The sequence below is a fragment of the Rhea pennata genome, chromosome 2 (assembly GCF_028389875.1).
Source record: "Rhea pennata isolate bPtePen1 chromosome 2, bPtePen1.pri, whole genome shotgun sequence".
Taxonomy (NCBI): Eukaryota; Metazoa; Chordata; class Aves; order Rheiformes; family Rheidae; genus Rhea; species Rhea pennata.
Window position 1 is genome coordinate 33,690,196 of NC_084664.1, and position 21,672 is coordinate 33,711,867.

General features: G+C 39.1%; 1 protein-coding gene across 7 annotated transcripts in view; it reads left to right on the forward strand.

Annotated features, from left to right (window-relative positions):
• Window positions 1–21,672, forward strand: part of HDAC9 (histone deacetylase 9) — a 491,690-nt gene that overhangs the window by 194,452 nt on the left and 275,566 nt on the right. For 5 of the 7 annotated variants that reach the window (XM_062569202.1, XM_062569204.1, XM_062569205.1 and 2 more), the window contains exon 1: window positions 18,206–18,785. The exons of 1 other annotated variant lie outside the window; for it this stretch is intronic. In XM_062569202.1, the coding sequence (XP_062425186.1) occupies window positions 18,680–18,785 (106 nt within the window). In that variant the 5' untranslated portion in view covers window positions 18,206–18,679. Of the gene's footprint in view, window positions 1–18,205; window positions 18,786–19,185; window positions 19,247–21,672 lie in introns of those variants that run through there. One more of the 7 variants, XM_062569210.1, reaches the window with a different exon arrangement.

Genomic DNA, 21,672 nt, shown 5'->3' on the forward strand with positions numbered 1-21,672 from the left:
TAGCAGCTGAAGTTTTTCTTCTACATGTTCTTTTTCTGTAGCAATAAACACTGTAAGCACAGATAGCTTCCCAGCCAGGGCGCTAGAAGCTTGATAACTTGAATGAGAGTCCAAATCTTGCCATAGTTGGGGATCAGGATTATCAGGGAGTAAGCAGGATGTTTTATATAGAGACATGTATGTAGATGTATGAAATATATAGTCTGATAAGTAGGTTTGTTGATTTTTCAGGGTCTCCTACTTAGACTGTACAATGTTTGTGTAGGCACTTGCCTCTATTCAATATTATCATAGTTATCCTTCTGCACTGAAGTAAATTATAGTAGGGAAAAGGCCTTCCCATCTTTTCACTATACCTTATGCTGTAAGGTAAGCGTGTTTCACGTGGCTATATTTTCTACATGTTGTTTTGGACAGGAATCCCGCTACTTGGGCCAATGACAGAAAGTCCTGTTGGGTCCACCAGGAGAAACAATTCAGTCATGTGCTTTATGTTATTATAATGTGTAATCTACATTTGCAGCTTTCATAGTCCCTCTAGGAAGTCGTTCTGACACCTACTGTTCAGTATCTTGTCAGAAAATTAGCAAAAAGTAAATTTGAAAGGTTTTGACACAGTGTAATCTGAACAAAACAAGCTTTTAAAAAATAGATGTTAAAGTATATACTGCACATCCTATACGGTTGCCATAATTGCTCCATTGATCTGTTATGTTTTCAGAACAAATGTTGTGCCTCATGCCACAATATATCTTTACTCCTTGTTTCCCAACTTAAACAGAAATAAATCAAATTTTATTCCAAATAGCTATAGACGAGCTAACTTGCATAAAAATGGATACTGCTAGTGAAATAAATTTGGAATGACATACCAATCTTCTTTGATTCATGGCATCGTTATAAATGGCGATAATCATTTTTAATCTGGTATGTTGACCACACTGAGTAATTCGAAAATTTGTATGCAATTATTGAGCTGTGTGGAAAAGAATACGAAGAGAAGTACAATTAATGGCAAAGTCATAGGGACTAGAAAGTGTCCTGTTAGCTTCACAGTTTTGACTTTGTTATCTTAGTCTAATGTCAGTTTTTTTCCACATTTTGTGCTCTGATATAATTTTAAAATAGCTTCTGATCTCATAGAACATGTCAGGTGATACACTGAAGTAAATAGGGAGGGTCATTTAAGGCTCATCTTTAATATGCAATGTCATTATTTTCCTATGGGTCAGATGAGGCCCACAAACCTGAAGGACTTGGTATAATTTGAAGCAAGTTCAGTCCTGTCAGCCATGAGTTTAGATTTCAAATTGAACCTTAAAAACTAAAGCGCGTATAAGTCTTTATAAAAACATTCTCCAAGTGCTATATGTGAATGTGTCAGTAGTTCTACCTTGCTTTTCCACAATAGCTGTTCTAAATCCATCTCTATTTCACATTCTTTTTCATTTAACTGTTGTTTTTTGATAAACTGTCCAGCAATCAAAGTGTATAAGCTGTTTAGAAGTTTTGAATATATTCTCCTGTACCTCTGTACCTCTTGGAAGGCACTCAGCATTTCTCAAGGTTAGGCTCAGTGTTAAAATCATCACAGCTGAGATTTGTTTCTAATTTTAGATGTGACACCATCTTTTGTGATATGATGTGACTATGTTTGTGAGGAAGGGGTTAGGAAAAAAACAGTCATATCTTTAGCCATGTATTCAATATAAGAGCAACAAGGATGATAAAATATTGAGGAGGTGAATTTTGCTGGACTAGTAGATTCTCACTCTCACATAAATAAGGAAATAGCAAATGGTCAAAATAAACATCTGCAACTAACGTGTTAAAATTTGCTTAAAATAAAGACAGAGTGGAAAATTTATGTAGCATTTATCAATATTTACCATATACGGAAAGTGAGGGAGCAAAAGATTGCTGGCTTGATGCAAAGTTTACTGCTGATGCTCTTCTCAACAGCTTTTTTTTTTTTTTTTTTTTTTTTTTTTTTTTTTGTAGAGCTCATAAAGGAGGTGTCAGAGCTGCAGGCAATAATATGCTGTAGGTGTGACCTAACCTAGTTCATTGCATACCTCTAACATTAGCTCACAATGTTTATTTTAAGCTCTTCTTTTAATATAACCTAGTAATTTCTTTGCTATTTTTTGCTTAATTGGTATAAGGCACCTGTAAACACCAGGGCTGAATGTCTTGGTAGAATGATAGACCTCACAGACTTTTGTTATTGCTACTTCTAGAAAATTTGGTTTATCATAAAAACAGACTGAGTCACTGAGATGAGCTGTTTTTAAAATTTGCCTGCTACCGGTATATCTTTTATTTGAGTAGCCCAGCTTTTTACTGTTTGGCATAATGCTTGATGATATTTATCAACATTTAGCTAATAAAGGAGTACTGGAGCTAGTCTTGCGGATGCTTAGATGACTAATTTTATGCCCCAAAGGATATCTGTTCAGTCCTATGAGTGTGTAAGCCCAAGCAAGCCTGCGTCTTCAAGATAATGTGCCTTATTATTTATACGGCACGATCCATGCGCATTGTTCTTAAACGAAGGAATGAGAACAGCCCCCAACTATGAGAACATACATTTGAAATAAAAATGTGAGGATTTCGTAGGTTCTTCATGTGCTAGTAAGTAAGATCGTCAAATCAGGAAGTTTGTGGCTGAAATGCATGTGGTCTGCAGAGTTTGAGGCAGACTGAGGGGAAGGAGAGGAACCACGAAAAGGTGGTAGCAGGCTTGCAGACACTATCCTGGTGATAACCAAAAGATTTGCTGAATTGGCTTAATGAACAGTGTTAATGTAAGCCATGTTCTTTCACTTGTTTTGAGCATGTTTTAAGCTAGGCATAAGAAACCTGAAGAAATGCTGGAAAGTTGGATGTCTATATTTTTTAAAAATAGATCTTAAACATATTTTAAAAAACATATCTTAAACATATTCACAGAGCTTCACTATATGCTTTGCAAGCTCATACTGTTTGGTGAAGCTGACCATTGCTTTTAAGTCTTTGTAGCTTGGTTAGTGTCAGGCTGATACACAAGGTGGGTTGTTTTTTTTCCCAAACTGCAGTTTTTCTTTGTTTTTCTAGCAGGTTTCCACGTTCCATAGTAACTCTCCCTCTTCTGCACCCGCCTCCCCACTCCTCCTCCATTTCTATTCAGCATGCAACTCCCTTTATGTTCCACTGTGGGAAAACAGTGTTTTCTCTCATGGAATAAAAAGCCTACGTTTGTTTCATGTTGGCCAAAAACAGGGCATCATACCTCTCCGTTTTCCCTACGACAAAGGGTAAAGCTGGCTCTAAAGAGATGATTACAAGTGATGAATAGCAAGTATGCAGGCCTCTCAGTGTGTTGTCAGTGTTCTTTTATCAGCTTTAAAATGCTGAGTCTTTATGATCATAGCAAAATAATGCTTTTTGGGTGCTTTCTGTTGTCTGTCCGTTGTCATTACACCAATTTAGAAAATAAAAATGTTCAAGAGTTGCCTCTGATTATTTGAGCAGGTGGCAAAAAAGGAAAGATCTCTCTCCTTTTTCACCAGAGAAGATACAAAATGTTAGCAGCAAGGAAACTTAAAACATGGCATTAATGAATTATGAGTGCTGTGACCACCATTATCCTTTCAAAAAACGGAATGATAGCCATGGCAAAATTGGCTGTGATTAAAGTGTTCTTTGAATTTGGGAACTGAAAAGAAAAAAAAAAACAGCAGTTAGGAGAAACAATTCTGAAGCATTTCTGTAGACTAAGGAAAGATGAAAGTATGCAAGTACAATAAGAAAGCAAGTAGTAAGGAACACATTTTGAATTGTATTTGATGAAGAATATGCAGGCTGTGAATAAGAAGAATAAAGAAATTGCAGGGTAAGATGTATATTAGAGGATCAAAGAGTAAGAAACTAAGTTGTGAAATAAAGTGATAAATATAGACAGAAGAAGATTAAAACAGAGAATTAGTGATCAGAAACTTATGGGACGAGAGATTATGAAGAACATTGTATAAAAAAATACAGAATGCAAATACATGAGAGAGAAAACAGTGTAACAGAGAGTAAAAGAGTGAGACGTTTATTTATGCAAGAAAAGAACGGGAGACCTAATAATTATTTGACATCCACTGTTCTTTGAGGAATACTTTGCGTTTGCTTCTTGAGTTCAACGTGCAGAGATTACGGCCATTAAAACTCTGTGAAATGAGGTCTGAGTTAATGGGTTTGGAATAAATATGACTTCTAATGACTGTGGGGTGCTTTCTCAACCTGTAGCAGGTCAGTGGAAGAGCTCATCCTGCAGAAGCAGGCCGACGGTAGCTCTGTGAACAGCCTCAGAAACTCTGGAAGAACAGGAAAGTAGCACCAAGGTGGCAGCAATTGCAGTGAAAGTACAGTTAGAGTACAAAGCCACAAACCCTTCATTTGTCTAATGGGATGAGGGGAACTCTTTATGTTCATTATCACAGCAAAGAGGCAAATAATTTTTTCAGCCTGGATGGAAATATCTTCTATGTATGCATAATCTCCATACCCATTCAAAAGCAGAAGAAAAGAACAACAGTGCCTGGTAATGTCAGTGGTTTTCTGAACATATCAGCTCAATTCCTCAGTCTAGCCTAAGAAGGAGAGTTTTAAGTTAGTGGTGGGAAGAAGAATAGCCAGGTATTGGAAATTTCTTAGCCTTTTTAATTTTGCTTCTTTTTTTTCCCCTGAGATTTTAAGAAGCAAACCATGAAGTCAGCCAACATTTCAACAGTAAATGAAAGAAAAGGAGGAAAATTAAAGGAGGAGAGCAGGAAAAACAGTCATGCATCTGCAATAATTGAAGTGATAATAATAGCAAGAAAGGAAGATATTGGAAAAATAGTCATCAGTTATTAATTTTCTCTTTGAAAACACCAAACATCCTGTTTGGTGAATATAGTGAAGTCAAAAGAAGAGGGTTACATTTACAAACATGGGTCCCACAGCTATACACAGACTGCTTTTCTGTTCAGTTTAAAAAGAAAAATCCTATGGAAATATTTATCCCTATTTGGGATTGAGGTTTCCAGAATCATGGGAAGGTTATAAAGAGGACTGGCTAGATTCATGTTTAGTAGAGGCAGTTCATCACAATCAATCATTGTTGAAATATCCTTATGCCAAAAATAGAAGGAAAACTAACTGACCATGCCAGGTCCACGCTGGAGATCAAGTAAATGGAGCAGATGTATATGACCACAGCTTTAAATGAGTAGAGAAAAACGTCCTTCAATTGATCTCGTTAATTCTTCAATGTACAGCAGATTCTAAGACGGAAGCCTGCATGCTTTTAAGAGAAAAAAAAAGAAAAAAAGAAAAAGAAAAAAAGAATCATTCTGAGCTGAAGATAAAAGAAATGACTTTAACATCAGGCATTTAATATCTGATATTCATTGCTTGCCACAGCATCTGTTGCTGAACTGTGTTCCGCTTAGTGAATGGAAGTGTCTCAAAGCTGTAAACCTGGGAACCTAGAGAGAGGTATAACAAATCTTTTCCTTTGGCCACGATTTTTTGCAAGTTGCAATGTTCTACTTACAGAACTACTTAAAATGTTCTGAAGAGCAGGGTAGGTTAAGAGAACACAAGTAAAAACAAAAAGCTTTTGAAAAATGAAAGAAAACATAGGCTCTTTGCGCTTGTTTCTACCTTTTAAGAAAAGCCAGCAACTCTTGTGGTTTTGGGAAATCACATGCAATTTTATTTCAGTTATAGCTATCTGAAACAACACAGGTTTTTATAAAGCATTGACAGTCATAGGAAACAGCCTTGCCAATTCCTTGTGGCAAAATGTAGTTTACCAGTTCCTAACTGATGCTGTGCTTTAGATATTCTGGCCTAAATAAATAGTTTTGCCTAAAGAATTTGTATGTTCTTTACTTCCACAGTGTTGAGCACCCTTAAAGCACTTGTCTTCTAAATGCTAATGTGAAATACACTGCTGCTTTTACTGCTATTTTACAGACTGAGATCTGGAACACCGAGAACCTATCTAGCCTCTGATCACTGTGAAATCTGTGATCAGAGGTTTCAGCTCAAGAGAACATTCTTTTTTATATAGCAGTGGTTAACTATTCCCCATATAAAGGCACTTTTACGAACTGCATGATAAATATATATGGATGTAAAAAGCATCATGTGATCTTTGAAATGTCACAAGAAAAAAATGGAAGTTTATAAACTAAAAAATTGAATACACAAAAAAATCACTGGTAGACTATATATATTGAATGGGTATTTTCATTCAGTATGTGAATGAAACGCAAATTTCCTGCCTGGCACCACCAGACTAAGACTGCTGCAGGCCTCGCTTTCTGCCAGTGAAGCATTACATTACTTCAGGTAAAGGGACTAATGTTACCTTGTCAAAAATGGAAACGGATCATCTATGCTAGTCAGAAATAGATTATTGGCTCTGCATGATCCTGAACGGCATGAGACGCGTTCAGCCGAGTTTGTTCCGTTCTACCTGAAATCATGTAATGGCAAAGAACCTTTTTGAGGTATACAAGGATCCAAAGCTCTTTTGAGTCAGACTGAATGTTGTCATATCTTGTATCCAAAATTAAAATTTGAGAATGGTTTTGTTAAACGTAAAGATGGCCAATACTAGTCTACTTCAAGTCTTGTGTGTTGAGCAGAATAGCATATAATAAGCCTTGCTGTTTAGCCTTTTTCTCTTGCACAGAAGACAAAAATAAATGTAAAGCTTAGCAAACAAAGTGGCCAAATTGTATGGATTATTTATTAGCCTTTCGTGTGACGTCAGGGCAGTCTGGAATGTCCCTGTGTCCTCTCAGGGCACGAGTGGCATGCTCTGATTGCTCTCTCTGCTAGCACAGGAAAATTACAGACTAGAAGAGTTTTGTGTGTGCGTGCAGGAAGATGTGGAGGAAATATTGTGTGTTAGTTAGACTGAAGAGTTAAGCCTAGGTTTTAAGTCAGTCTAAAATAATCTGAAATTTTACTGAAAGTGAAGACATAAGCAGGAGTCTTGTAGAAGTTATTTAACCCAATATTCTATTTTCTGCATGACTGGAAAATGCAGAGTATGTACTACATTAGAAACTAATCGAAGGATAATGTTCTCATTTTCAAATGAGACCTTATATTTAGTAAAATAATGTAATTTAGATCTCTACCATCAAAACTAAAAATGGTAGAAATCTGTGGGTTTTCCAATGTTTTGTTTATGGAATTCTATGACTTTTTCTTTCCTTAGTGTTCAAATTAGGCCTACAGTTAATCTTGTGCATATCTTTAAATGATGTTGGTTAGTTTGGTTAGTCAGTTACACTGATGCTATGTATTGACTTTGCAGTATAGATTTTCTGTGAGGTGTCAACCTCTTCAAGATGAAAGTCCTCCTGAAACCCTGTAAGGTCGCTTGTAAATGGAGTTCTGGGATAGGACAACACTGTCTGAGGGATCTTGAACTCCTGTCACTGGGTTATGGCTTCACCAAGCAGAAAAACTACTGGTGACAAAATGGTCTTGCCTTCCTCACTTGTGCTTTTGGAGCAGCACTGGAGAACTGATGGTGTCCTTTAGGATGAATGAACAAATACATATAACCTTGCCATCCTGGGCAGGGAGAGGAGAGGCATGGGAGTGTGTAGGGAACTTGTTCAGGTGGTATGGCCCTGTCCCATCAAGGCAGACATCATTCTTCTACTGATCAGCAGTGCAGCAGCACTGAGACTGCAGGAGCTGGTTTATTTTAAATTTTCTGTACATGTGTTGGGCAGAAATGGCTGCCCTCTGATTCATGTATTTCCTAGAAACACAGTATTTCACAATACCACCTAAGAAGAATGACTAAAGGAAGTACCAAGGTCATTCAATCCTGTCCTCTGCAGTTTCAGATCACTGCTTAGGGGATATGTAGTTGCTAAGGGTCTAAGGACCATTTCTGTGCTTTCCTTCTCCCTTCCCTCCAAGACAGCACACGGAAAACCCCCAAGTGCCCTGTAACAAGCTTACGGTCCTTGGACGGGAGACCAAGTACCACAAAACTGCTGAGTGCCACAAGAAGAGTGTGAGAAATGAAAGCAGTTACCAGGGTCATTGGCTGCTGGTGTCTTCAATACTAAGTAATTTGTTTGACAAAAATCTAGATGAAAGCCACAGTACTGTAAAAGACTGGCTGATGAAATATTTCTTTTGGCAACCATCCTAAGTGTATTTCTAGCCTGAAATTCTTTTTGGTAGGTAAACCTTGGAGGTTTCCCTTTGCAAATATAGCCAGTTGCTCAACCTCTCAACTCATCCATTTTCTGATGGGTCCCAGAATAGCATAAAGCCTCTCTGAATTGCTAGAGGCTTTCTGCTGTGTGTGAGAGGACACAAAGCGAACAAAAGTGAACATAATGATTTAGGCCCCAAGTTGATAAAATACTTAATCGCCATATGTTTTAAGCAAGAAACTTGCTTATGTAGCTCTCAGCTTAATCCTTTATGTGGTTTGTCAATGTATGTTCTCGTCAGTATTCCAGCTACCGTTGGTGACACCAATAGCTGAAAAAGTATTGTTTGTTTACATTGCTTATACCCCTCCACATACACATATGGCCTCTAGGGGATACACATTTTGTACACCTGTAAATACTGATCTAAAGAGAAAAATGTGGTAGGATAGCTTAAAGTAGCATTTTCTTTGAAGTTGGCTGGATAAAACCAATTCTGCTGTGTTACTTCAAATAAATTATTCTTTAAATATAAGATTTGGCATATGGTCTGAGAATGGAGAAAGACATTTGTTTAGAATGGTAAGCAAATTAATATTGTAAAGCACAAGAGTGCTATTTTTAGAAGCATTTATACTGGGAGTTAAATGGAAAAAAAAAAAAAAAAGCTTGACCAAACTTAAGCCCATTTCATCACACCAGTAATTTACTTATGTAGGGTTTTTTTTTTTTTCAGCCATATTATTATTATAGTACAACTATTTTTGGTTAAGGTGGTGTCGAATTTTGTTGCACCCTGTATGAGACTACACAAAACCAGACTTATAGCTTAATTATTTTTCTTTGTCTTCTGAGATATTGAAAACTTACTTACTCATAGTGAGCAAACCATTTTTAAAGTGTGTATGCATTTTTTATTTGTCTAAGCTGCCTCTATTTTTTTTTCTGGACTTCTAGTACTAACTCCTCTGTAAGGAGAGGAGTTAGTACTGTTCAGGCCAAGAATACACTAGGCAAGGTACGTGCAGGTTTTTTCCATGGACATCACCCATATGTGATACCTACTGCCTTGAACAGTCTAGCTTTTGTCACTGATTACAGTTAGCCAAAAATGCTACTTTCCCTGTTTATAGCAGGATTTTGTGGACTATAGAAAATGTATCCATTTTTTCGTAATGTAAGTGGACTAATGATAGCACTTTAATTGCATTAATTTCAGACAGGAAATGGAAAAATATATTCTAAACTGCAGGGAAATATTCTTTGGGGTTTATTTCACTAGCCTTAGCTAGTAGGGGAAGGGGCTGGAAGTTCAGTCCTGGCAGATACAGGCCAGCTCATCTGTGACTGGTCCCTTACCTGAGACCTGATTCCTGATACTTTAGAATCTCTGACTGTTGACTGAAAAGTCTGTTTTTGATGACATTGTCAACTATCCTGCCAGCCTTTGCCCTAGAGTACCATCAACAGAATATCATCAGAAAGTGCTTAGATGGATTTCGTAAAGCTGTGTTATTTTTGGAACAGGCCCCAGGTCATGAGTTTGATTCTGCATTTTGACCACTCAGAAGCTTAAGTCCATGTGAAATAGTCTGTATTCTCTGCTGTGGCACTGGGATGCCAGCATTTGCAGGTTATTTTTTATTAGTTAATTCATTTATCTCTGGTCTGTCTTTTCACAGAAGCTCTTTGAATTGAAGTGCACATAAGAGCTGTCACTTCCTAGATTCCTTCTTCTGCAAGAAATAAATAAATCTCATTAGAGTGGGATGATTAGAATGGGAGTGTTGTGTGAACATGAGTTCAACACATGCTATTCCAAATATCCTATGCTTTCAGGGCAAACTATCAGTTCTTTTCTGTGTTTTTTTTAGCAACTGTACATTTACTTTTGATGTTTGATACAAACATCATGGAGATAGGGATGTCTAACCTCTGCATGTTCACAGAACTTTATTTTTTTTTTTGAGTGGTTTCAGGCTCAGATAAGTTCGGCAGTTTACTGTGAACAGTTCTCTTTCTATTATCCAAAAAATTGTTGGACTTCAATACTCCAATTAATGAGGAACTCTGGATAACTCAAGAATTATGGCTTCAGAGACATCCAATAATACTAAGTCAGCTTGGATCCAGCCTTGTCTCTTTGTCCTGGCGAGCTTGAGCACTTGCCTCTTGCTACCAACTGGAGCCGGAGAGGCAGAGGGGGAAGCATGGAAGCAGGAGCTTCAGCTGCCCACATCTGCCTGCTGATGGTGTCCACTTCCCCTCCAGTTGTTTCACTTCGTCTATTGGACAGGCTGCCTAGCAAATTGTAAGTTGTGTAATTTTGCTACATGAACTTGAATAATGGATAAAATCCCTCTTTGGGCTGATTCTGGCCTTTGAAATACCAACTGGATATGTCTACTTAGAAAAAGTCAGGAAGGAATTCAGGTTTTGACATAATGGCATATATGTTTTGATAGTACCATAATATATTATAACAAAAAGTATTTTCAGTTATACTGAGTAGCCAGGTTAAGATTTTCAAGGAGTTTACTTAGCTTGGGTAAGAAGTTTTATTTAATCAAAATGCATTCTAATTTTCCATTCTGGATTATGAAAGCTTGCTTTCAGTTGTATTTTTGTTTTTCTGCTTGCAGTCTCTAAACTTGTTGTTTCAACGAGGAAAATTAAGATCTTACTGCTTCCCAGGAGAAATCCTCATTCCACTGAAGTCAGGCAAAATAATTGCAGTTTATGCACTGAAGTCACAGTTTCATCCATTTAGCTTTGACTCAAATTCACTGGCACAGTAAAGGACAACTCCCAAGCCAGTAAACTTATCACATTTTGGTAAACTATACACTAAAGAGCAGTCTGATGTCTCTTACCAGAATTCAAGAAGAGGAAGAAAGTCAGATGAAAAGTGGATCCGGGTTCATTGAAACATTTTGAAAAACAGGAGAGAACCAGAACCAAGCTTAGCTTCTGTCCTGGTCCAGCTAACCAGAAAGATTTCGTATGGTTTCATAACGTTATTGATTGGTTTGAGATGTGACCTTTTGATAGCATAGTGGCAGTCAATTTGTTACTGCTCTTAGAGGTGTGTTTGCCCATGTAAGGTTGTTTCTCATTGTGTTTGTATGCTCTTAAGTAAAGAAAGCATGAGAGATCTTGGAGGTGAAGGAGATGTGAGCAGAGAGCACAGAAGAAGAAACTGGCATGTTTCTCCCACTGCCCAAAACATAGCCTGGCATCTTATGTTTACTCTTTGGCCCACGTGTTGAAAAGTGGCCTTCTCAGTGTTTTATATAAAACTTTTTTTTTCTTGGCTAAGCTTCCAATGGTTTGTAGTTGCAGTTCTCTAACTGTGTAAAGTCATTCTGACTTGCTTTAAAATTTAATAGAGAAACAGTTGCCCCAGTCTGCATAGGTGGTTGTGTAGTGTAGTTGAAGCACAAGATGGAAAAGTGCTATACTATTGTAAGCAGTGTTGATAGAGGGAAAAATTCAAAAAAACCCACCTCCTCCCTCAGTGAATCTAAGTCTGGATTTAGAAAGATCCTTAGACATACTTTTAAGCTTTATTTGTCTTAGAAGAGGAGCTTTGAACAGCAAAGCAAAGCAAATATTTTACTTTTTTCAGAAAATCATTTTTTCCCAAGATGTTTACAATGAAATCCATTGTGCTACTTTAGTAAAAATTATCAAGTCTCATAGGAAAAGAAATGTATTTTGGATTAAAAATATAAAAACAATGCAACTCCTCTTTTCAGGAGACTGAAAAATTGTAAATTTTAGTTACTAGTGCTCCTTTAACTTAGTAAATAATTCTTACTAATTCTTAGTTTCTTGGAAAATACCTCCCATGCTCACCAGGTCTGGCTTGTATAAATTCTACAACAATATCTACTCTGAGTTTGCCCTGTAGAGCTGTTGGAGCTTTCTTTCCAGAGGCAGGGTCACTGGTTGACCTAAAACTCTTTATAAGTTGCTGCAATGGTTATAACTTATGTTTAAAATGAATGTAATATAAGTTATGCTTAAAACTTCTGGCTTGAATATTTCTATTTTATGGATTTTTCTTAAAGCCTTGTTTCTTAAAATAATAAACATTTACTGCACTACTGGACATCTTGCCCTGTGTATATACAGACAGTGCCAAGCCACTTCAGCACCTATCTCAGACCTTTGCGTTTCCAATTTCCAATGGTTTTTCAAACCTTTTCCTATTGTTGTAGCAAGTCTATCCATTCCTAGTTTTTTAGCATTCTTTTTCAAATAAGTACATTGGAACAAGTTACAGTATCCCAAGAATATTCTCCTTGCTATATGCATATCACCTCACCACTGTTACTCAATATAACCTTGTTTATGCATCCAAGGATTTTATTAGCCATTTTGGTCACAGTGTAATCCTAGGAGCTCATATTTAGTTGGCTATCTTCTGCTGTGATCCTTTGCATAGCCCTTGGTTTTCACAGTACAGTTCTCCAGACAGCAAGCGTGGCCTACATTTCTTGGCTTAAATCCAAAAAAGCACTTAAACCTGTGAATACGTTGTAAGCTAGGGATGCTGTTCATCTTGATTTTCCAGCCATAGGAACTTGAGTCTCTTGTCCAGGAATTCTCGGGGTTCAGGTCTACTGATGTGGTCTGTGAGGCAACCACGCATCAGGATATCCTGTGCGAATTGCTGCGTGGAGGTACAGATTATCTGCTCCGTATGCATGCAACGAACATGGAATGCCTGAAGTACGCTGCGTGTATTGCAAGCTGTGATAAGTTATGTGCTGTAGGGTTGGTGTATTAGTCCAGGTGGGTCTAGTGCAGCTAGACATCCCAGCACACATGCATGTGCTGCTGTCCAAGAGAGCTGCACAGAATTGTGGAAGACCTAGTAAATCTCCTTTTGCGGCTTCTGTTTGCGTTATTATGCGAGGGCCAAAGTGCTTTGCTGGACTGAGGCATCTATTTGTTGATATCTGACTTTGCTTTTGGCTACATGGCTTGTATTGTTCTCTCGCTCTCTTTTTTTCTTTTTATTATTTGGGGTTTGTGATTCAGGAAAATATCCTTGAATCTGTTAATCTTATGCTTAACTTTAGCCTTGTGCCTATAATTAAGCATGTGTTTTTGAGGTGTTGTCCCGAACTGAGGATTTACTTTTAGTGGGCTTATCTATGTGGATGGAAAGACATATTCTCAGAGAAGAAAGAAGTGATAAGCAGCCAAGAGAGCTAGCTCCAAAAAACCCCTTAGCTAATCTATATGAGAAGGATAATAGGCTCCCTGGATTGCTGTATGAAGAGGTGGTAGAGACCCATACATTCATCGACTACAACATTCCTCATCCTTAAAACTTTGTGAAGTTTTATTCTCCCATTGTTTGTCACAAAATCCCTGAAAGCTATAGATATGTTTTTCTTTGTCCCAGGAAATTCCTTTGAGGCCTGAACTGAGCTTAAGCTTATTTAAAAATACAGTTTTCTTCTCCTCACTTGAAAAATGTCCATTCTGTGGGTTCATGACATGGCAAAGAACAGGAACATGTATTCCTGCATGGGGAACACCAAAGACTTGCTATATAGAAAACTAAACAGAGACATTCCTGCACTCCCTCTTTCCACACAGAGCATATCGATTAAGTGATCCATTTTTACATGTCCAGGGGCTTGGAATAGGGATACTGTCCCTTAGTTCTAGGAGGGAGAAAAAACAAACTACTTGTACTTCTCCAGTGATTTCTCTCTACCCTCAAACCATCTGCTTCTCTGAGGTAATAGTCTTCTGCTGTTCATTAACCCAGTTAATCCTCTAGCATAAGGTGTAGTAATTTATGCTGGATGTTTGGATTTCACATGGTACTAATGATATCTAATGAACTGTGGCTACAGAAACATCTGTTCTATACAATAGTGTTTTTTTCTTTTTAATCCTAGAAATTAAGTGTACAGAAAATTAGTTAGGAGCTCTTTAGTTTGCAAAGATTAGAACTCAAAACTTCAGTACTGAAAAATGCCAGATTTACTGTTACCTGTGCAAAGTTTATATAGCTCCCATTTGTTTATACATTAGTTTATACTGATAAGTGTTATTACTTGATCATTTTTCATAGACTACTTGTCTAATAAGAAAGGAGCTGAAGTAAGGTTGTATGGAACACCTGTAAGATTGGGATATCCTAACTTGAGTGTGTGACTAGAAGCTAAATAACATCTCTTTAATTTAGTTTTTATGTAACTTTATATGCTGGAAAGCTCTACAAAAATGAAGCAATAAAGGAGAAGAATCTAAGAATTAATTTACAAGTAAGAAACTGCAGAATTTTGGAACTAAAGTAATAATGAAGTTTCTGCTTCAGAATAATGTGAGTTATAAATGGGATTTGCTAAAAAGCAGTAATATATTGTTTGTGCTTAACAAGGGAAGTAGGAACAGAAAAGTTCTACTTAATTATAATGTTGCTGAGTTAATAATGCAGTAGAAATCTTAGCTCTTTTTAATTTTTGAGTGCTTAATTTTTTAGCCTTACTGTTGCATTAATGCTGTTTCCCAGTTTAATTTCCTTAGAGTTATTTGGTTTAGCAATTCAGGAGCAAAATGAGAGAAACACATTGTGAAACTCACTGTAATGATATCATATCATAGACTAAAATGCCTTACATTTTCCATAAAGTTGTTGATTGCATTTAGAGTCACCTCCGCAATGTTAAATCATTTCAACAGTTTACTCTTACCTCTAGTTCTCTAAGTTTAGGAAATGTGTTGGAAAAACACATGCAAAAAACTCATGTTCCTGTGTGAAAATGTCACCTTATAACATGCATAGCTTTAAAAATAAAAAACAGATTTACTTCAGGCATGAACCCTTCATCCTTCCCCTATGGGACTGTAAGGAAGCTATATAAAATCATGTGATCATACAGTTACAGACTGGGCTGACTCAGCAAAGTGTTTAACTATGTGTTTAAATTCTATAGAAATCAATAGAATTTAACATGTGCTTAAATATTATGTTGAAAAGGGATGGATTTACACAAGGGCTTTAAAGTTAAGCCTGTAGCTTTTCTGAAGTAGGCCCATTATACCTTGGAGCGAGGGGGAAGAATTCAGATTGTAAAAGCCCTACCTTTGGGGTGACTGACTTAACAAGTCAAATATTTTAATACAATTTTTATATATAATCTAAAATAGAAAACACAATGCAGTAGTCATTACAGTCTGTGAATTAGCTAACATAGCATACATTATATGTCTGTCATTTTAAAATATGTATGCCAAAATTAAGAATGCTTAAAGCTAAATATCTGGATGTACATTTCTACTCTTGAAAATAGTTTGCTTTTTTTCAGCCATTGAGCTAGCTGAAGTCAGATCTGTGAATGCTCACTATCTTAAAAAAGATGAAGCTATATTTTTAAGAACATAGAAATTCATATGGGTTCCTAATAGTAGGATCCCACACTTGGAAGTTTTCTGTGCTAAGGCTCCTTTTTGCTTATTCCTGCAGTGTTTCCCTGTAATATGAGACTGATTATTTTGAGGCATTGGGTCACTAAACAGAGTCACGTTCTGGTTGGCTCAAAGGCGTAAGCAATTCCACTATTTTTAATTTATTTCTGTCTATGTTGGAGAAGCTTTATATTTCTACTGGTGGTCCCTCGTACTTTTGTCAAACATCTCCCCTGGTGCTATACATTTCCCACAAAAAATGGAGTATATTTATTTTCAAGAGATAAAAGAACGTTTACTTTCTCACTCCTTTCAATGTAAGTTATTTATTCTCTTCCCAACATGGTTACAGATTGAAACACTCCAGCATCAGTCCTGGTGGTCTAAGCAGGTCTCCCCGAGGCAGTGCCGGGATCCCTGCGGATGAGATAGAGCAAGTGGCCCTCTGGGGACCAGACTGGAACGGTTCATACACCAGATCAACCTGATTACTGGCTAGTCTGCATCTGCGCTAACTCTGTGGCACTTGCCGACAGAATGCTATGAGTATTACTTTAAATGTTCACGACATCCAAAATTGTCAGCTTTAAACATACCGTGATAGGTGTGACACTAGTCCTGCGCTGTGACACCCAGCTGGTCGCTGTGCTGCCCCTAACTTTCACCTTGCCCCTCCGGAGCTGGGCTTATATTGTCTGCAGAGCTTTAATTCGTCCAGAGAAGTCCTCTTTTCCCTTACCTTTTGCATGGCAGGGCCTCTTTCCAAAGTGGAGAAGGGAAGCAGAGTTGCCTTGTGTATGTGGTAAATTGGTGAGGGCGGCAGGGGGAGAAAAGGCAGGGAGAGGGGGGTATTGGCTTGCGGGATCCTCCTGGGAAAACCCCAGTGTCGGCTGCTGCAGTCCCCGTCTGTCCGAAGGGACGGACCATAGCTCTCAGCAGGAGTAGATGATGCGGCATGTGGAGGAAGAAATGGTTTAGGAGGAAGGCAGATCTGAGCCACAGACCTCCGAAATGCCTTAGATTATGCAGAGGTCATAGGAATGTGACAACACTTTGGTATTGTGAATCTTTTCTTTGATATCAGAGTTGTGAGAAATAATAATAATAAAAAAGCCTGCTAGAACAGTTCACTTCTTGGCCAAAAGGCAGAAGTGAGCCTCAAATATTGTCCGGTATTCTTGCGTCTCCAAGAATAAGGAATGCTTGAGATAGTCCAGAGATTTGCTAGATCTTCTAGAAACCCCTGAGACAAGCTCTGCATTGGCTTCTTCATTTTGGTGAGTAACCACTGTCCTGTTGTCATTGCCACTACGCTGAGTAGGAGCATGGAGGGACACTCAGCGCTTTGGAAGGTGCCTGGCCAAAGCAAGAGGCTTTGGTCACCTTTGGGGACCAGAGAAGTAAAGTTTCATTTCTGGCAGTGAAATGAATCTTGGCTTATCCAGGTGTAGGTTTATTAATCAGCAAACAAAATGTGCAACGTTTGAAATAGCGTTACGAAAAATTAGCTTGATGCAGCATGCGTGAAGCCTTGCCAAGAGCCAGAGGAGTGTGGTGCTTTAGTCTGACATGCAGGCAAATGCTATGCTCCTGAAAGCGCGTCGCCTCGTCAAACCAAGAGAGATGCAGTGCAAATTGCCTGGTGCTTCTAAATATAAGTGTGAGCGGCTCAGCCCCATCCAAATTTTCATAAGTCAACAGAACAGTGCATAGTATGCAAGCGTGTCTCGTTTGCTGTGCCGCAACTGGTAACTTACTATAAGAATTGTGTCAAGTGTGCTAAAAATGGAATTGCTGCTCAGAAATGAAAGTGTGAAACCAGCTCCCTCATTAACATGTCCCTCCACGTTCAGCTTCCCCGGCAGCCCCCCCAGCAGCTTCAGAAATCGCCTCTCCTGAGCCGACTGCAGCCCTGTATCGAAAAGGCAGCGGCCAGGCTCTCCCGCTAAAGCCAACTGCAGCGTAGCCAGAGAAACGGGCAACAAAAATAGCACACCAGGATTGCTGTGCGTGGGTGAGGCAGAAACCACATTATGAGCAAAAGCTTCCAGTATTTTTTTAGAACCAATACAGAGGCCTTCGCGTTTTGCTCGCTTTTGACAAAATCCTGCCCGGCGGGAGGGGAGGGCTGGGGGGCCGCCAGAGCCCGACGGAGCGCGGCTGTGCCTCGCCTTCAGTTGCGCCCTCGCCCGCCGCCTCCCTCCGTGGCGTGGCCGTGGCCGTGGCCGTGGCCGTGGCCGTGGCCGTGGCGTGGCCGTGGCCGTGGCCGTGGCCCGGCTGGCGGAGCGGGCAAGGGTTAAAGGCGCTCGAGGGCGCGCGGTGCGGGAGCGCGGGCTGAGAGACGGGGCCTGGACAGCTGTGTTTGCTGGGGTATTTTTAAACGCCTTAAGGCCGGCTCCGATCACCCGGTCGCGCTTGACCTATTTTTGGCTCGGGCCAGCCATTGTTCTGTTCCTGCCGCCTCGGGGCCGCCGCGCTGTTGATTCATATGCAAATGCGGCGCCCGGAGCCGCGGCCAGCGCCGCCGCCGAGCCCCCGCAGCCGGCAGCGCCGCGGCGGGGAGCGCAGCGCGCCGCGGGCCGGGGGCGCCGCCGCCTGAACCCCCGGGGGCTCCTCGTCCCCGCGCACGGTGCTGCTTTGGTTTCATTCTTTTAGGAGGCTCTGTTCTCCCCCCTCCTCCGCCCTCCCCCCCGTCCAAGAAAGCCTGAAGCACAAAGATATTTCTTCATTTCTTCTTCCACCTGCTGTTGGCTTCCAGAGCACAACTGTTCGAACTCAGGGGGGCAGAGTCCGCCGGGTACTTCCTATTCTTTTGCGGCAGACTGGGACTGTGTAAAGTGGATTTTACATTTTTTTTTTTCATTTCCTAGTAGCTATTTGTACAGATGCTTACACGTTGCTAATTACTGAAGTGTTTTATCTTACAACCCTCGCTGGAGGAGGTAGGACTACAGAGGGTCGCGCCTGACACCCCTGTACGAGTGCAGTGATGAATCTCTCGTGTAGCTGAAGTACAGCCTGGTTGGAATATGCTGCAGACAATTTACGAGAGTGAATCGTGTTTTTCCTCAGATGGGGTTTCTGGACGGGAGCAGCTCTTGGCTCAGCAAAGAATGCACAGTATGATCAGCTCAGGTAAGAGCCCAGCACCGCACGCTGCTCTGCTCTGGGGTGACCTGCTCAGAAAATGCAACCTGCCACAACTGAAAAAAAAAACAAAAAACAAAAAACAAACATCCCAACCCCAAGCCCCTCCTTTGAAGAGCTGAGTTTGTTTTCATGAGCTTTTTTATAAGTTGTTGTTAAGTAATTCTGTCTACCATGTTATTTCAGATATCAGCTGCTGCTTTTGTTGGGAAGGGGGGGGTCTGTCTTCTTCCGTCTGCTGCTTTCTAGCAAGAACAGCTTAAGTACACTTTGCAATTCCTTTCTTGTTTTATTTGTTTTGGTCCGTGATTGCAAAATGGGGCTTGTGGTACAGGCTTATTCACAGAGAGAGGCTTCATCAGACCAGACCTTTTCAGTAGGCTGCAGTTAGAGCCCATCATAGGCAGCTCTGTCTGTATGCAATTTTGTAAACAGGATTTGGTCTTCTGGTGAGTTTCCTTTTCTTAAGTTTACATACAAAGGGATGTTTTATATTAATCCTTTCCCATTTTCATAATGGTGTTGCTCTAAAAACTGTTAAAGCAAGTCAGTGTCTTTAATATGTATGGCTTATTTCTTTACTTTAAAAACATTTGGGAACTTGGCAGTGGTACTCAGATGTAATGACTCACTGAAATGTAAATTGGATGTATTTTTAATGAAGGTATTTCAAAGCTGCTCTGATAAAACATTGGACATTTCTTCATGTATTTGAAGCTCTCTTGTATTTTCTAGTTTCTTTGTTAGCTGTGTTTGAGACCTGCACAGGAGGTACTGAGGGTGAATAAAGCCAGAACTGTAGCCATTCAATTAAAATGTCAATTTAGAGAAACTAAAAAAGTACTTCCCACTTGTTAAGCATGGTTATGTTTGTAGATCGCAGATCTCTTAGAGTATTGCCTCTTTTGGTACACCTGTTGAGCCCATGTTTGTTTGCTCGGTCGGTTGTTGTTCTTTCTTTTTAAAAACAGATGTGTTTCTTTTCCTGCTGTATAGAACTTATGCTGTACTTATGTTTGATTTTTCTTACATACAACTGTAGAGCGGAACTGTGGTTTCAGCTATTAAAATAAATTGTTGTGAGAGATTGAGTCAAATGGCAATACCTTTCCTATCAAGATGTGCCTTAACCTTATGATTAGTGTTTTCCAGTATAGAAAGCCAAGGCTACCTCATAATAATTATAGACTGAAGGAAGGAATGAGAGAGTGAAAAACTATTCCTTGCAGCTTCAAATAATGAGAAACCCTCAGGGAAAAAAGGGTCCCAACTGGTAATGTTTGGAATTGGCAGTTTTCCTTCTCCATTAGAAAGGTGCTGGGTTGGTTTGTTTCATTTGAGGATTTTTTTTTTTTTGTCCTCTCAAATAATTTACCATTTCTTTACCTTTTTAGAATAGATCTTGATCACCAGTTACAGTTCCCTTCTCAAGGATGGGAATCAGGTGAAAGACAAATGTGAACAACTAAGCCATAGCTAAGACAACACATAAAAGCAGAAGGTTCTCTGAAAGTGTCTTTATAGTTCTGCAAAACCATCTACTGTTGACCTGTTGCTCAAGAATTACTGTTTTTCTTTGTTTTTTCCTGAACAGGTCAGCAGGTGTCCATTGCTTTTGTATTAGTCAGAGAGATAACACTGACTACTTTTCTGTCCTCCCCTATTTTTTAAATAATACATCAAATTGGACTTAGCTCTCCATAAGTGAAAATCTATTTTGTTAGCTCTCTATGCTACCTTGTAACCTCCAACTAATGTTGCTTGACTAATGGCAATTTTCTCAATTGAAAAACAAGAAAAGGAGAGAGTTTTCTGTAAGTTTGTAGCACTACTTTTCTTCACTAGAGACTAGGATGTCACATAACATTAAATTTTTATCTGATATAAATGCCTATATAACATTCTGTAGTACAAAAGAATAGAGTTGTTCTTTTTCTTCTTTTTTAATTGAGAGTCAGGATCATTATCCACGTAAGAGAAGTTTAAATATATATGCTCTGTAGAATGCCTAATATCCTTCAGTGTTTCTGTTGGCCTTTGAAGTACACAACTAGACAGCAAGTAGTTGACACTGTACTTAGTCTGCAGTTTAATTCATGTCACATGAAACCATAGATTCTGGTGTTGCCATCAGTTACCTTCGGCTCTCTTGATTTCAGAGTCCCACAGGATCAGACCTGATAATTTGGTATGTGTTGTCTCCTTCTATGTTGTGTATAAGGGAAAAAGGAATTTCCCAGGGGCTGATGATGTGCTCTAGTGTTAAGAGTAGCTAAATCAGTCATTTGAATTTTGCTAATTGCAATGTCCTTAGGTTAAAGTTACCTTTATTTACATAAATGTAGCTTTTGCTCAGATTAAAAAAGTTACATATATTTAGAAAGAAAGCCTCTGAACATTTACAGGTTGCCATCTTGATATTTCTGAAGTCCTGAACTAAGCACAACGTAAGCACTCACTTAATAGATTTTTAAGTTTGCTAGTTTTCAGATGCAATGGGCATGTATTCTTCAGCTCTAATTTTATGTGCGCTGGAGTCAGCCCAAAAGAAGACAGATTCGGTGACCAGTGGATACATATTTGCAAAGCAGACAGTCTGAGGAATTTCTGACAATAGCAGGCACAGGAAATACTCCTGTCATGTGAAGCAGTTCTTCTGGTATTCACTCAATTATTGCTTTGCCTGTCTGCCTCCATCCCTGCTTGTAAATCATACTATGAATGAGATGATCTGGATAGGTACCAATCAAAAGTCTAATTATGAATGGAGCAATCTAGATCGGCACCAACTCAAGAAGCTGTATAATTTACAAACACCTACACCTTACTGCAGAGAGCTGAACTAGATTCTCCCATATGGTACTATTGCTCTAAA